Source organism: Megascapheus bottae, chromosome 23 (genome assembly GCF_031878675.1).
Source record: "Megascapheus bottae isolate mThoBot1 chromosome 23, mThoBot2.hap1, whole genome shotgun sequence".
NCBI classification, from domain to species: Eukaryota; Metazoa; Chordata; class Mammalia; order Rodentia; family Geomyidae; genus Megascapheus; species Megascapheus bottae.
Genome location: NC_143531.1, coordinates 17,444,549 through 17,462,282, shown reverse-complemented (window position 1 = coordinate 17,462,282; position 17,734 = coordinate 17,444,549). Strand labels below are relative to the sequence as shown.

The window sequence follows — 17,734 nt, the reverse complement described above, 5'->3', positions numbered from 1 at the left end:
AGTACTAAGAGCTAAATTCAATTTTTTTAAAAAAATTAAACTTTTAACTTCTTATTTGCCCATTTACTCTATTACCTGAACTTCCTTCATCTGCTCTTATCTCCTCCCTCTTTCTTTCATCCTGTGTTCATGGCTGCATTAATCCCGCTCTTCTCCAGGTTTCAATAATAGCCTCAGCATTGCCTGGTACCTTCTATTTCTCTTTATATTGCTAAATCCTTCTTCTCTATCCCCCTCTTCTCTGTTCCTCTCTCTTCTTTTCCCTTCCCTTTCCTTCTTCTCTTCCTTCTCTCCTCTTTCCCTTCCTTCCTTAGTTCTCTCCCTTTCTCTCACTCTCACTCTCTTCCTTCTCCTCCGCCTTTTCCCCTCTTTCCTCCCCCTCCTTCCTTTGCTCCCTTTCCTCCTAGTCCTCCTTCTCCTCCTCTTCCTCCTCCTCTATCTCCTCTATCTACCTCCTTTTCTCCTGCTTTTTCCTCCCCACCCCCAGAATACTGGGGAGTTAACCTCAGGGCCTTGTGCTTGCTTAGGCAGGCACTCCACTGCGTGAGCTAACCCCCTGGGTGTTGTTTGCTTAGCTTTATTTTTTTGGATAGGGTCTCACACTTTTGCCCAGGTCAGCCTCAGGCCTGCTAAGTAATTGGGACTTCACCACACTCTATTTGTTTGAGATGGTTTTCCTTAATTTTCCCTCCGGAGCTGCCCTCCAACAGTATTTGTTTCCTTCTCTACCTCTCAAGCATCTGAGCTAACAGGTTTCTACTACCATGCTCTGACCCATTTAAAAACATATTAGAAGAGTTAATGCTTTCTCCCCATTCTAAATATTAAAATTCATACCTGTGAGTAGTTTATTTGCTTCAGAATTAGGACTTGCATGGTTGAAATGACTTAGAGTAATGTAGAGATTTTTTTTTAAAGACTGGCAACTTATAGTATATTGGATATGAATGTAAAATCTTGACATGGTTATGCCATCTTGCAATTAAAAGTTTCTGTTATTTTTGAAGTACTGCAAGAGTTTCTGAGTCATAGACTGGATAGTAAAATGTACAAGTAAACATTTATACACTAAGGTAAATGGAATATTCTGAAAACTCTCTTTTGAAAAAAAGTTTGAGAATTTTTGGATTTTTTAATTCTCTCTCTAGCTTTTCAGATGCTTTTATTTTTGAAACCAGGGTTTAAACTTAAAGCCCCGTGCTTGCTTAGCTTGCTGGCTAGGCTGATTCTCTATTACTTGAGCTCAGATATTTGTTGTTTTGGAGATGGAGTCTAGTGAGCTTTTCTGCCTGCTGGCCTTGAACTACCTTATCCTCTAGAATCCAGTCCTAATCTCCTGAATGGTTAGGACTACATGTGCTGGGTTTGATGAGTTTAACCTTTTAATATGGCTTCTTTTGTGGTCAGTTCACTATTGCCTGGCCAATAAATCAACAAGACCAAGGATGCCAGATTACTCAGTGACTCCATTATCTTCCTGCTAGTGATGTCACAAAGTATCCTCCAAACCATAGTTAGCTATTTCATAAATATTGGTCATGAAAAACATGAGCTTCAGAATGACCCCAGTAACAATTCATTATAAAATAAGTTATGGTCTGTACCCTACTGGAACTGATTTAAGAATTTCGTCTTTACTCATTTCTATTAGCATCCCAACATTTACCTTACCTTATTTTTCTGTAAATTTCATTGGTATAGTAGTTTTTATATGATTTTATCTGCTGTCTTCTGTTTTTAGGATAGACAGTTACCAAATCTACCAAATCATAGTGTGTTGATGAAGAGGTTTCCGCCACCCCCCCATCCAGCTATGGGCCTTGAATTCAGGGCCTGGGTGCTGTCCCTGAGCTTTTTTTTTTTTTTTTTTGCCACTCCTGGGCTTGAGCTCAGGGCCTGAGCACTGTCCTTGGACTTTCTCAAGGCTAGAGCTCTACACTGGAGCTTCAGCACCACTTCTGGCTTTTTTTTTCTATGTATGTGGTGCCGAGGAATCAAACCGGGTCTTCGTGCATGCTAGGCAAGCACTCTACCACTAGGCCAAACTCCTGGCCCTCCCTGAGCTTTTTTATTCAAGGCTAGCATGCTACCACTTTGAACCACAGCTCCACTTCTGGTTTTCTGGTGGTTAACTGGATATAAAGGTTTCATGGGGATTTTCCCACAGAGGCTGGATTAAAACCACAATGCTAATGTTCCCTCTTTGACTTTTATGATACATTCTTCTGACTTTAATGATACATAAATTCTATCAGTTGGTTAGGAGCTGCCACTTCACATCTCCTTGGTTGCCAACCTGCTTTGTGATTGTTTATCCATGTCGTGAGCTCTCTAGTCCTGAAGCATTATATTAGAAGACTAAGGAAGGATGAAAACCAGTAGAAATAAAGAATAGAAAAATAAAATCAGCTACACTGATCATGTGCAGACTTATTTTGAGAAATCATTTCCCTAGAATACAGTATAATTATGAACATCACCCTTTATATCATATAAGGAAGGCAACGTAGAAGCGACTTAAAGCACACGGAAGGATATGTGTGAACCACTATCTTACATGAGGGCCAGTAGAATTTTGGCATTTGAAAGAATCCTGGAATTGATTCCAAGAAGAATACTGATGATGACTGTATAGTCTAGATCCTTATGATAACCTCCCAGGCTTATTTATTATTATAATTTCATTGAAGAAGAGTAAACTGAGGTAAGTTGCTACTACTTAGTACTTCTAGGTCTCAATTCCCTCACTCCGTAAACAAGACAAAGGGATATGTCTAGAGAAGTAGTTTTTAAACACAGCAGTTTAATAATTACTTGGAGGCCTGGGAAGAAATGCTTGTTTGAAAGGCTGGGGCCTACATCCAAGGATTGATTACAGGTCTGAATGGGACCCAGGAAACTAACTCTCACAAGTTGTCTGTGTCTTTTTTATTACAGGTAGTGTCTTAGAGGATACTCTGATAAGTATGAACCTAAGGAAGATGCCTAAGTTTGGCTCATTTCCTCTTTACCTCTTTGCAGTGGAGCAGCAAGAGGAGGTTCAAAGGGAAACTTGCAATGAGGACTAAGACAGTTGGAGACATCAGACTGTTCACTCTCTCCAGGCTCATCCCCACATGCTTATTCTTCCATAGATATCCTATTGTTTTTGCTGTCTTTGATGAATTTTCCTTGATGAAGGCTCCATTTACTTAGCAGCAACAAACAGTGGGGAAGCAAGTTGTAATTTACAAGGTTAAGCTTAGCACTGATCATATCCTAAAATTTCAATCCCTTGCAATTTTGCTTTTCTTATCTAAAAATTGAGATGATTGACCCTCCTTTTGCTGAAAGGATTTCAGCACTGCCTAGCATGCAAGAAGTTATTTGCAAATAGTTTCTACGTTTTTTTTTTCTTTTTGGGGGAGGGGATATTTTCTTTTCTATTAACTTACATTGGTTATACAGGAGGGTTTCAAAATGTAAGATAGATGGCAAGTCACTTTTTGTGTATTCACTGATCATTCTTCATATTTGCTCATGAGTAAATTCCTCCTGCTCATTCAAGTAACTTTACAGAAGCGAGGAAATGAGCTATGGATTGGGCTTAGAAAAAGAAGCTGAGGATATAGCAACTTTGGCTGTCATTTGCTATCACGGTCTTTTGGTGTGATGACAGATTTACCCTCTACATATTAAGACAGGCGATTTTCACCTTCCTGACAAGTGAACGTCAGGGTTTACACTTCTCAAGAGTTTATAAAGCTCTCTCACAATAAATAGATAAATAAATAAAAACCCAGGCAGTAGCCCTTCAGCTTGCATTGTCAGGGATTTATCCAAAGTCCCTTTCTATTTTTAATCAGAACAATGATTTGCCAGCCAACTTTCTGAGGGAGAGAAATGCACCCAAGTACAAAATAAGTGAAAGGCAAGGTCTTCGCCAGGTGCCATTGGGAATCCCTCTAAGACTACTCCCACCGAAACTCCACAGAGCTAAAGTTTTTCCCACGCAGTTTCCAGCGGGCCCCAGCAAGCCTGAGAGCTTAGCTTCTAGTTAACCATCTAGGCCTGGCCCCAGGAGAGGCGTGGCTAGACGCGGAGGAGGGCGTGGCCAGACCAAGGGGAGCGTCCCAGGAAAGGGGCGTGGTCGAGTATGGAGGGGCGTGGCCAAGCGTAGAGGGGCGTTTCTTCCTCCTATGGGGAGTGGCGGGCAGTGAGGGAGGCGGAAGTTCTCCGAAGGCCTTAGGGACCGCGCCAGCCGGGCGAGTCACTTGTCAGCGCTGGTCCGAGGCGGAGGCTGCCCCGCGCCGCTGCGGAGGTGAGTGAGTGAGTAAGTGGCCGGCCGCCCGCTGGGGAAAGCGGTGTCGTTTTCCTTTCCACAGGGGAGAAGGGAGAGAAGCGGGCGCTCTGCGCCGCCCCGCCGCGCGGGGCGTCTGCGGGACCGGGTGCGCCCGGCGCGCGGTGGCTCCTCAGGTGCGCGCGGCGCCGGGCGGCGGAGGCGGGGGCGGCGGAGGCGGGGACCGCGGCCCGGAGTCCGGCAGGAAGCCGGGGCCGGGAGCGCGGGAGTGGGCGTGAGGGGGACCGGCGAGTCCCCGGTAGTCCTCGCCGCCGGAGCCGGCCACGGCCGAGCGCGCACCGGACTTGGGGTGCATGCGCGGGTGCCGGGACGTGTGTGTGTGGGGGGGGGCGGTACTGAGAGGCTCCAGGGGTCCCGTCCGCACCCCACCCGGCCGGCCCCCCGGCATCCAGGACACCCCGGTCCCGGGTAGAGGTTGTGTTTGCTCTCCTCGTGGGAACCCCCCTCCCCAACCTCCCCCTCCGTTCCCCTTCCCCTCCCCAAATGTGAGCAATTGTGCAACCTGTGCGTTGCACACGGCTCCTGCGCGCAGAAATAAAACGCACTGGGTCGGGGGTGGGGGGGGTTAAAGGAAAAAAACAAAAAAAGCTACTCTTCCTTCGGGCTGGGGCACCACCTTGATGCCTTGCTTGGGTCCCTGTTGGGGAGTTTGGCAATAAGTGAGTAGCGGGTGGAGGAGAGGGAGGGGAAGCGGCGGGGGGGGGGGAGGGTGGCGGGGGCCAAAGTAAAACTAACTGGGCGCGGAAAGCTGAGGTTGTGCCGGGGCAGGGCAGGTCTAGGGTGTGTGATCACCAGATCCTATCCCGAATCCGCCTTCCTGACCGGAGGACGCCTGAACCCGCCTGCCACGGAAACAGCCGGCTCCCACAGCCTTATTTGGCCAACGAGTGCTAGGCGTGAACCTTCAGCTGGGAAACTGGCTCTTCAGCTGCCTTCGTCCAGGGCTGGTGGCTTCAGTTCCTCTGCTCCACCCCAGTTGTATCGCAAAAGGGCGAAGGAAGGGAATTTCGAGATAACTTTTTTGTTTTTGGAGGGGGGGGGTGCCTATTATGGGACTTGAACTCAGGGCCTGGGTTCTGGCCCTGAGCGTTTTTTGTTCAGTGTTAGCTAGCGTTCTACCCACTTGAACCACAGCCTTAAAATATTCCTTTTTAATGTCACCCTGTAGTTCTTCATGAGCTTCCTCTCCTCTACCTCCATTTCAATGAAGCTGATGGGAAAAATAAGTAAACTCCCTCTCCAGCAGTGTAAGACCCAAAGCAGTTATTTGTAAGACTTTCCGCCAAAGAAAAGCCAGTCCTATACAGAAATTCCAACATCATCTACATATCTGAGAGTGAAATAAGCTGCGATTTCCTGCCTGCTTCGTATTTTAGGAAGGCACTAATGCCCAGATGGAGGATACCTACAAAAGGCCAATAATAATATTGCCATTGCTTTGGTATCAGAATATTTTTAAGACAAATGAATTCCAAGTGAAGCCAACAGAGTAGAAAAGAAGTGACTTGATTGGTTATGTGGCTGTGAGGTGTCATTTTTTTTTTCTGCTCCAGTGCTAGGAATTTTAGTGACAGTGGGAGATGTTAGAATATCTGTAAAGAGAATTACTTATGTATACGTGGATACATAGATGGAATGCATTTTCTTGTAGGGAAGGTTGAGACCAAAGAGAGCTGAGTTTAAATTTCACATTCTTCTCTTGTCAGCAGTTAAAGTTTTTTTTTTTTTTTAAAAGATCATAGCTTGTGAAATATCAGTTGGTTTTATACATTTCTGATTTATGTTGTATATTAATATTGACTTCACCAACTATTTTATAGCAGAGAACAGTTGTAATATTTGTAGCTTCTTGGTAACCCCCCACTATTTGTTTTTGTCCTGTATCGATATGACTTCTGGCCCATTCTTAGGGTCTTTTCCTAGTGGTCTATGTCAGTCAGTTCAACACTAATATGGTACTGCCTAGTAATTCAATGTTATTCCATGCTTTTGGAAAAGATGATTAATTTTCTGAGTAGATGCAGCTCACCTTATCCCTTAACTAATTTTTTCTGAGGAGTAGTCTTAAAATATTTCCTCTTTGGAGAGGCAGTGTTTAAGGATATCCACAGCCATATCAGCTGGTATTAATTTGGTATGATGGGACAGAAAATTTTAATGGGTTAAAATACAAAAGCAATATGAAACATTTAAATAAGGCAGTGATTTGGTTTAATAGGTTGCATTTTCTAAGGAATTGGGTCTTAACAACTTCGCTTTAAAAAGTGACTTGTAAAAAAATTACAAGATTATAGTTATCATAAAGAAGAAAAAACCTCTTTTCCTTTTTCCATGAAGAAGAAACTATTAGGTTTCTCAGTATTTTAAAAAAGTTTTTTTTACTTCCAATGTCTTCTATCACTATAGCAATGAATGAAAAATTCCAAATCAGACTTTGTTTTCCTTTTGAAAATTATTTAACAGTACTACTATCTAGTCATTGTGAGCACATGAGCAGCAAAGAAAGCAGTGCTGGAGCACTGCTTGTGGAAGTTGCAATTCAGTCCCATGAATTAAGGCTAATCTTGTATTTTTGCCATTTTTGGTCATCACTTCCATATCTGCTAGTAAAGGTTGATTATCCTGTTCTTGATGATTTGTATCTATAAAACAAAACAAAACAATTACAACTAAAAATAAACCTGTTCTAAATTATTGCCTATCTTTACTTACCTGAAGGAAAAGTAAATATGCCCTTATGTGTGAAAAGTACCATATGTCCATATGAGAAAAGACAAATTAGGTTTTATAATTGGAGAGAACAACTAGGTGTACTAAGAGACCACTTTCCATTTTTAAAGGATTTAGTATTTAGAAAACATGACTGGTTGTCTACTGAATTTCTGCTCCTTTCATATGTTAGAGTAACCTAGAATTTAAGTAAATGGAATTGCAGACCTCCTGCCAACTTCAGGGAAAAGAATACGTGAGGTGAGGAAAAGGGAAAATCATTTTGAATTACAGCTGGAATGAAATCTTGTTTTGGGCTTGGAGTGTCTTTCAGTGGTTATAGTGCTTGCCTGGAATACAAAGGCTCTAAATTTGATCTCCAGTAAAGTGTGAATTCAATTAAAATTCAAATGAAAAAGAGCTACATGATTGTATTGTAGCAAGTTGCAAAACTTGTCAAGTACCTAGAAGTTAATTCAGATACAGAACTTTTAAACTGTAGAAATGGGCACGGGTCTAAAAACTATGTATTTACTAGCTCATATATTCTAGTACTGGGTTTTGAACTACCTGCTTGCTAGGCAGGTGCTGTGGCACTGAGCCACACCTTTGGTCTTTTTTTTTTTTTCTTTTTTTTTTTTTAACATTGGTTGTTTAAGATAGGGTCTTGATTGCTGTTAGGGTACTTACATAGACTTCTGTCCTGGAACGAGTCATGTGCTACCACTCCCAACTTCTTTTTGTTGAGATGGAGTTTTGTTTGACTTTTGTTTTGAAGTTGGAACCATGATTCACCTCCCATGTAGCTAGGATTACAGCTGCCTGCCACGAATCTTATGAACTTCCATCTTCCTATTTTCAGTTTACCAAGTAGGTGAGCTTACAAAACTGAATCACTTGAGCGCCTGGCTGTAGGTTCCTTTGGGTGAAATTAATGAAGAATTTAGACTTATTTCTTCTATCCCTTTATCTCATACCCAAATTCTAATCATGATTTAGTTGGCTTTTTTTTTTTTTTTTTTTTGGTCAGTCAGTTGTGGGGTTTGAACTCTGGGCCTGGGCCTTGTCCCTGAGCTCTTCAGCTCGAGGCTACTGCCCTACCCCTTGGGCCACAGCTTCACTTCTGATTTAGTTGGCTTTATAGTAAATATATTTCGATATTTAATTGGGCTTAAAATACACATTTTTGTTAACCATCTGATTTTCTTTCACAGTCTGATCTTCTATCACTGGACTTTGAGCCATTAGAACCATGAGCAACTACAGTGTGTCCTTGGTTGGCCCAGCTCCATGGGGGTTCCGGTTGCAAGGTGGCAAGGATTTCAACATGCCTCTGACAATCTCCAGTGTAAGGAAACTATCCAGATTTTCCTGCAGATGTTAATACAATATTTGGTTCTGGAAAATTTAGCGCTGGATCTCTGAATTCTTTATTGACCTGTCTATGCTTACAACACTTGTGGGGTTTGTTCACAGCAAACGTAGTTATCCAGTAAAGAATGGGGGTGGGAGACTTAAGCCAGGATAATTTTTGGTTTCACTTCTGCTTATTTTCATCCCTTTCCATATTAACAAAAATAAAATAGAAAAAGCAGTTAATTGAGAAGCAGATTTTAATTTGAACTGCCTCTAACTTGGGTGTTTTCTTCTAACTTGTTTCATATATATTCTATTGCAGTACAGTATTTGAGTGGTGCTTTTCAACTCCCAAAGCTACCTTTTTAAGATTGTTTATTGGGGCCAGGAGCATGGCCTAGTGGTAGAGTGCTTGCCTAGTGTGCAGGAAGACCCAGGTTTTATTCCTGGATACCACATACACAGAGAAAGCCAGAAATGGTGTTCAAGTGGTAGAGTGCTAGCCTTGAGGATTGCCTAAGGACAGTGCTCAGGCACTGAGTCCAAGCCCCAGGACTGGGGAAAAAAAAAAAAAAGATTGTTTATCATAATTGAATAAAGAGTTTTTGGTATTATTTTCTCAGCTCACTTTTCAGTAGAGGTAGGAGGCAATAGTGAAATGGCCAAAAGTGATTTGCTTTTGGAAAGAACACGAAGAAGGGCTTAGATTTCCAAGATTACCTGTAATAATTAGATTTGACTGTTTACCTCATTATGAATTTAGTTAAATGTATTCTGTGTATGTGTTTTGAGAATATTCATAATTGTGATCATACTGATGTGAATTATGATAGCTTCCATTTGTTTCTGTTTGGCATAACAGGCACTGTCTCGCTCATCACCAGTGGCTAAGTGTTACATTTAATTAATTGATAGCTTCCTAGAGTAAATTTTTCTTTTTTATATTAGACAAAGTTGAATTTCTGGTATTAAAATTCTGAACTGTGTATAGTAATGGTTATCATGTAATATTTTGATATATGTATACGATATATAATACTTAAGTCAGTTTAAACATATTTACTATTTCTTGGTGTGTGGTGCACGTGTGCGTGCATGCACATGTATTCGTGGGTGGGTGTAGGAGTGCAAGCCCCAGTACTGGCCTCAATGCTCTCATTTGGACTTTTTGCTCAAGACTGGCGCTTTACCACTTGAACCACATCCAGATTTTTGCTGTTTAATTGGAGAAAAGAGTCTCATGGAATTTTTTGCCTGGGTTGATTTTACTCCTTTATTCTCAGGTGTCAGACTCCAGCATAGCTAGGGATTATATCTGTAAGACATTGGTACCTTGCTAAACAGTTACTGTTTCTTAGTTGTATGTTTCGTTGGTAAATTTAATGTTGAATTTCTAAAGCCTTTCTTCTCCTAGATACATATTTCTATTCTTTTACTCAGTAGTAGCTTATTATATACATACAGTTTCATACTTTGCTTTTTTTTTTCTCAACAATTTGCCATGGAGAACTTTTTCTAGTAGGACATAAGGAGGCTCTTGTTTTGGAAGTAAAGTTTATTTAACCAGTTTCCCACTGGAAGGCATTTGTTTTTGTTTCCTATATTGCTAGTACAGACAGTGCTATAATAAATACTACGTAATGTGAATTCATAGGCATTTATGAATATATAGGTCATTTTGATAACTTGTCAGTTTACACCTTTGTCAAAGATGTATGAAAATACCAACTTAACGTTCCTTCTACTTTAGTCCCTGATTTTCCAAGAAACCTGGATTTTTGCCAAGTGTTGTAAATGTATCTTAATTCTCATGCTAGTCTGTAAAATAGTAGTGTTCATATTGTATAACACTTGTGCAACAGCAGGCCTGGTGTGGAAGAACTGGCTTTTAGCAGTTGCTCTGTGCTGATCCCTTAGCAATCCACTTTGACTTGAGTGTAGTTAGGCTACACACACACACACACACACACACACACACACTAGTTTAGCATAGCACCAGTAGCTTATATCTGTAATCTTAGCAATTCTGGGGGCTGAGATCTTAGGATTTCAGTTCAAAGCTGTAAGAGTCCATAAGATTCTTATCTCTAAATTAACCACCAAAAAGCCAGAAGTGGAGCTCTAGTAGTAGATCACTAAACTTGAGTGAAAAAGCTAAGGACAACATCCAAGCCCTGAATTTTAGCCCCAGGACCAGCACTCCTACGCCTCCCTTTTCCTCCCCTCAAAAAAAGATTAGTTTTTTTATTTCTACATACATGCATATTCTGAATTTTATGGTATATATAAATAAATAAATACACACACACACACACACACACACACACACACACACACATATATATATATATATATATATATATACTGAAAGATTAAAGGTAGCTTTTTTTCCCCCAGTCCTGGGCTTGAGCTCAGAGCCTGCGCACTGTCCTTGCACTTTCTCAAGACTAGAGCTCTACCACTGAGCCTCAGCACCACTTCCAGCTTTTTTTCTGTGTATGTGGTACAGAGGAATAGGATCCGTGTCTTCGTGGATGCTAGGCAAACACTCTACCACCAGGCCAAACTCCAGGCCCCTACAGATAAATTTTTAACACTTGTATATCCCTGTTAAAATACTACAAATCTCCTTTTACTAATGTATTTTCCATTGTTTCTTGGCCGTGGATTTGTTATCTTTGATTTCTCACCAATTTCTGTCTTGATTCCAGTTTTAATCAGATTTTGCAAGGAAATGTAAATAATCCAGCCTGCTAGTTTTAAGACCTTTCAGTGCTTGGGTGAAATTTTGTATATATGGTATCTGTATGAAATGTATGCTAGGAGTTATTGCTGTTTGAGTGAGGCAGTGCTTTTCTTCTAGATTAAGTCTGTTACGAGGACAAAATATTGTCCTAGTTTTATGTTAGTAGTTTTCTACATTAATTAATTGACTAGAGAAAGTTGTTGCTTCATTTAAAATACTTCAGTTTTGGCTGAAAAAAGAACGACAGATGAACACTAAGTGAAATAAACTTCGTCATTACTTTGTGGTTCAGTAATGGAGATGTAAATGGCATATGTAAATTATATGGCATCATGCCTTTAAAAAATTTTATGTGTTTCAATTTCCTGGCAGACGATTTGAGGTACAAGCTCTATGTGTGATGCAGATACAAGGGAACACTGTGTACATATATCTGTGCCCTCCCCTGGCACCCAGAAATGCTTTCCTTGTGTAGACAGAGTGCTAATTAAAGGGTTTTGAACGCACTGATTAAAAGAGACTGTGGTAACAAGCTGCTGAGTTATTTCTGTTCTCTTACAAAAGTCTCTGCCATCCACTGTGACCTTTTTGGGCCTTGTGCAGTAGAGCATGCAATTCACTCTGGGCCAGAGAGGATGGGTAGGGGAGGGGGAGGAGCAGAGGGAATGTTAGCTCAATTGGATCTAGCTGTTGCCCTTTCATTATAGTTATTTTTAACCCCTTGTGTGGTTCAGTTTCAACATGCCTAGTCATATTGCCTCATGAAGAGTTGTACCTAATCACGAATTTATATTGTGGTGAGATTATTAATGTTATAAATGTTAAACTCACTCCCATTTTAATTAGTTCTCTGGTTGTACTTATTCTGTTTTAGCAATGTATAATTACTGGGATATTTTGCAGTCATCATCAGTTCTTTCAATTAATAGTATTAAGAAGCAATTAAAAAGTGTCTTAAAACATGTAATTTAATAATTCCCTTGCTTTAATGATGCATATGAAATTGTTAGCAAGGTTTGGCACACAGTCATCTCTCAATTTTTGCCTTTATAATAATATAAAATTAAATGAAAAATGATCTGGAGACTCGAAACATTAAATCTCTTGTAGTTGTAGTGGACAAAGCAGATGTTTTTGCTTATAATTGAAAAATAAACAAGCTTATGCTTAGTGAGGCATCTTCATCTTTATTATTTATTTATTTATATTTATTATTTAGAGTTCAGAAGTATACTTTTTTCCCATCTATACTTTGTTGAGCCTCAAAAGGCCATTTGTTATTCCTTTATAACTTTGGAAGTCTGACATATCAAATTGTATTTGAGAAAAATAAGCCACTTGAATATACTATCTTCTTGAGTTTTTGTTGTGCTGGCATATAATTTGCTAAATATGACTTGTTTCATAAATAATCAAAAAGTATAAAACTTCATTCACAGTTGTTTATCATTTATATTGTATGAAATTTATATAGCATTTTGTCTCTGGATTTCTGAGATAGGATTGACAATTCCTGCTATTTTTATAAAAGGTCCTCAGATTACTAAAACTGCTTGGTCACATGTCATTGTCTTCAGGTTCCATCCTTAAAAAGGAGTGCTGGCTACAGGATTTTGCAGGCTCTTGTTATGACCCTGTGTTTATGGGAATTGCCCTGGAGCCCTGGAATGTGGGCTTTCATTGTAGCAATGTGGGTTCTTGGTCTAGGCCAGTATATTTTACAAGAGGAAATAGGAGACTTGTTGCACAATTCTAGGCCATATTCTGTCAAGTTGGTATTCCTCATGATGGAATTACAAGAAGGATTATATAGTTGTGAGTAACATCTTGAAAATTCAACACCATCAAGATGTAATTCTCTTGGCTGTGTGTTATTTTCTGATCTATAACATTAGAGTTTTATTATTATTATTATTATTATTATTATTTTTACTGTCAGTATTTGTAGTTCCCAAAAATGATCTCTGAGTTCTTTGTAAACACATTTTGGGAATTTTTTTTTATAGCAGGTAAGAATGAGATGGAATTTTTAAATACTCAAATAATGACTTTGATTCTCAGAAGAGGATAGATTTTTAACGAGTTAAGACAAAATTTTATTTGGATTTGAAAAGCAGCAGAAATTTATTTCCATTTTCTTGTGGAATCTTGTTTGGGAGTAAAAGAAAACGACAGAATTGTAAAACACTTGGCTTGTTAATTCATCTGTTCAGTGGTTATAGGATTACTTCCTAGAAGCTGCTGAAGAAGATACGAAGTACTGAAGAATACAAAGGTTGGGTAGTAAAGAATTTACTATAGTACCACAGTACAGATCGTGTTATAAGATCTGCTACATGGCAGTATTTGATGAAATGACAGACATACTAATCTTTCTTAGCTTTAGTGGGCATAAATCTTTTGTATTTGTGGGAATTTGCTTCCTTCAGAAGGTTTCAATGCAATTGAATTTGAGAGTCTCCACACCAACTTTCTCACTGCTAGCTTTTGGTGCAGAGTGAAGACTTTGCTTACCAATGCTTGGGTCTTACTGTCACTGTGAATATAGCTGAGTGATTGTCCAGACATGGCAGCTGCAATTCTCTTCCTGGAGGACAGACAGAAAGACAGTCCTGTGAAGCTGTAATGGGAGAACTGTCCTACCTTGAATAAATGGGCCCATTGTTGGTTGTAAGCTGTTGAGTATTTTCTTTTACTTTCCCTCCCAGCTTTCTCTGTCATTATGCCAAGTTAGAAAGTTAATTTAGTTTATGCAACCACATAATGTATATTTCACATGTGTCTTTCCTCTGCCTTTAAAACAGCAATTGACTTTTTTGTAGGGCTCTGAGGCTCGCTTTTCCCTATGTGATCACTTCCTATCTTCATGGTCATAAGTGTTAAGAATTTCACAAACATTCTGAAGGTATTTTTCTGGCCTGATATTTGTAAAGAAACAAAGATAGAAGTATTACAAAAAAAGCTTTACTTTAAAAAATGTTTTAAAAAAGCCATATAACGAATAACTTGTCCTTAATGTACTATGTTATCTCTCATCTCCTTTGCTGTCCCTTGGGTATCTCATATTGTTACAGTATCTCACTTGGTTATCTGATATATTGAATTTATTTATATTTGGTTATTTGAAATTTGATAGGGAAGGGGGGAAAACCAAGACGGGGGGGGGGAGGGTAATGGGTACCAAGACATGTGAAAGGGTATCAATGTATGTGAATTAATGCACCTTCTATCTGGCAAATATCATGTAACCCTTTTATTAATTACAATAAAAAATAAAAAAATTAAAAAAAACAAAATAAAAAAATGTTTTAAGAAATTTATCTTCCACTAATATAGATAAGTCTTCATCTTTTGAGGACTTTTTTTATTGGATTTTATTGATGGGGTGATGTATAGAGAGGTTACAGTTACATTGGACTTACCTATTTTATTCTTTTAAACAAATTTATCTCTCTTTTAAAAATTTTGCCAGTCCTGGGGCTTGAACTTAGGGTCTAAGCACTGTTTTTGGGCTTTTCTTAAGGGTAGAGCTCTACCACTTGAGCCACAGCACCACTTCTGATTTTTTCTGGTACTGAGGAATTGAACCTGGGTCTTCATTCATGCTAGGCAAGCATTCTACCACTAGGCCAAACTCTGAGCACAAATTTCTCTCTCTCTCTCTCTTTTTTTTTTTTGGTAGTCCTGGGCTTGAGCTCAGGGCCTAACCACTGTCCTTGGGTTTTTCTCAAGACTAGAGCTCTACCACTTGAGCCACATTACCGCTTCTGGCTTTTTTCTACATATGTGGTACCTGGGGATGGAACCCAGGTCTTTGTCCTTGCGAGGCAAGCACTCTACCACTAGGCCAAACTCCTGGCTCCCAAATTCCTCTTTCCAAAAGAGGAATTTTACTAGTAGACATGATTTTTGTATCTTATGAAGGAAAAGTACCATAGAGTTTGATTGAAGTAAGAATAACATGGTAGACCTAAGTAAAGAAGAGAGCCATATAATTACTCACTTGCTGATGAGTTAATTCTAGTTGCACCTATATAGACCGGGACTCTTTTCTGTCATATTTCCCCTCCCCCCCCCAAAAAAAAGAAGACTGGTTTTATTTTGTGATTGCTGTCAAAGTTGCCTCAGATGATCTTTCTGTATACTGGGTGGACTTGTTTTTGAGACCTTCAGGAAAAAAGAAGCTTGCTTTTATGGTGGTTCTCATTCAGGATGCATGAGTACACATGGGATGTCATTTTCCATGACATCTTGTTTGCATCCTGTTTACCCACAGTCCCATAGCCTCAGGACCAGTCATATCCTTTTCCCCAATTACAACTGCATGAAGGAGAAATCTAATATGATTTCATCAATCTAGAAGCAGACATGTAGACAAAAAAGGGTTTGTTCCTTGGGTGTTTTACAGGTGATTATTGTGTTTCAGCTTTGGCAGGTGAGACTTACGTCTGTATTTCAGTTTCTAAGAGGCAAAAAATATTGAATGTGTACTATGAACTTGACAAAACAAACTTGAGAAAATAAAACTTGATTAATAGCATGTGAAATATGATAATAAGCTTTCCTCTGAGGATTGAATCAGATGGGAGGATCTCAGTTCAAAGCCAGTCTGGGGCAGGAAGGTCTATGAGACTCTTATCTCCCGTTAACCACCTGAAAACCAGAAGTGGTACAGTAGAGCACTAGCCCTTGAGCTAAAGGAGCTTAGTGACAGTTCCCAGGCCCTGATTTCAAGCCCCACTACTGACCAAAAAAACAAACCAAAACAAACTCTGTTCCTTATTGTTCTCTTAGCACACATACTATTCTTCTTAGAAAAAAAAATCCTACTTTTTGTTCTCTTAACAGTAAATTTATCTTCATGTTTTTCATAGTTTCATTGTATTTGGATTTGTCATAACTTGTGTAACTACCTATTGATGGATGGTTAGGTTCTTTCTACTTTTGTGCTTTCTCTGATCTTGCAGTGTCATCTTTGTATGCATGTGCTCATATTTACACAAGTATGTATGTATTGCTGATTCAAAGGGTGGCCCATATTTGTAGTTGTGATTGACATTGCCAGATTTCTCTAGAGATTCTGTTGCCTACAGAGAGTGCCTGTTTCCTCATACTTGTGCTAGAGGGAGTTTCAGCAGACTTTGCAGTTTTCCAATCAGATGGGCATATTTCCACCTGCCTCCCTATTACAAGGTTTAATTACAAGTCTCTACTAAGGATTTTCTATGTTTTAAAGAGGTTCATTGTTTATTTTACAAGGAAACAAATGAAATAAAAATGTACTTCTTTAGATGATGCTATTTCTGAAGGATGCTATTTCTTTGATCTCCATCTAGAGCTCTTGTTTTTTGAAACTTTATGTAGCCTTTGCTGACCTTGTTTTTTGCTGTCATCTTACTACAGACACTCAAGTGCTATGATTACAGAAATATATGACCATACACAGCTTTGAAGAAATGGTGTTGCTGTAGACTGTTAGAAAAATTAAGCAAATCACACTTAATAGATTCAAGGTTGTTACCTTTGGAATTTCTTTTCTACCTTTTTTTTTTTGCCAGTCCTAAGCTTGAGCTCAGGGCCTGAGCACTGTCCTTGGATTTTCTCAAGGCTAGAGCTCTTCTGCTTGAGCCTCAACACCACTTCCGGCTTTTTTCTATGTATGTGGTACCGAGGAATCAAACCTGGGTCTTCATGCATGCTAGGCAAGCACTTTAACCACTAGGCCAAACTCCCGGCCCCGGCCTTTGGAATTTCTTCAGTAGCCTCGTTTCATATGGTCTTGAATCCCACTCTTCCCTCGATCGTTATGTGATATGAGTAGCAGTTGGCTATTATGCAGTGTTCAGTCTGGTTGTGGGGTACAGTAAATTGTCTTTTATGAAACTTACTGTGTTTTTATTGTCTACATTTATTAGCAAGAGAAACTTAACGGAAGTTGAATAGCCTTATAGAGTGCTGTTCATTTTGTAAGCCGGGCAGCGTGGAGGCCTTGCCAGTGTGTGCCACAATATAGTTCTTCATTGTAGTTGGATATAAATAGTGAAGTATATGTGTTGATAAACAAGGTAACAAGAAAGTGGAATGATACCAAGGATGTTTGTGTTTTATCAATAGGAAGAGAAAGGAGGAATTTCCTTCCAGTGGATTGCTGTCACTTTTTAAGTATGATGAGGAATTTTGTACTACGTTAGAACTTGCCATTTCAGAATCAACCCAGTTCTATTTACCAGAAAGATGAGTAGTTACTTCAGTGATGCTAGCAGTTTAATGCCATTTATCATTGCTTTTGCCCAGAGATTTAAGGTTGTGATTCAGTTTATTTGGGAAACTTTCTGTTACTGTAACAAACAGCTGAAATAATCAGCTTCTAGAGAAAAAGTTTATTTTGGCTCACAGTTTTCACAAATTTCAAGTCATGGGTTGGTGGACTGGTTTGCGTTGAGGCTTCTGGTTGGAGACCACCAACATCTCATGGCAAGAGCACATGAAATAGCAAAACTGTTTCCCTATGGATGACAGTGTTATATAGATATAATTTCCATTATGTTGACCATTCTCTTGAAGTCTCTTTGCTCCACTAACTT

At 39.6% G+C, this 17,734-nt stretch overlaps 1 protein-coding gene across 5 annotated transcripts in view; it reads left to right on the top strand.

Annotated features, from left to right (window-relative positions):
• Nucleotides 1–8,267: 8,267 nt before the first annotated feature.
• Nucleotides 8,268–17,734, top strand: part of Pdlim5 (PDZ and LIM domain 5) — a 144,163-nt gene continuing 134,696 nt past the window's right edge. For all 5 annotated transcript variants that reach the window (XM_090356790.1, XM_090356789.1, XM_090356793.1 and 2 more), the window contains exon 1: nucleotides 8,268–8,396. In XM_090356790.1, coding sequence (XP_090212916.1) covers nucleotides 8,301–8,396 — 96 coding nt within the window. In that variant the 5' untranslated portion in view covers nucleotides 8,268–8,300. The remainder of the gene's footprint in view (nucleotides 8,397–17,734) is intronic.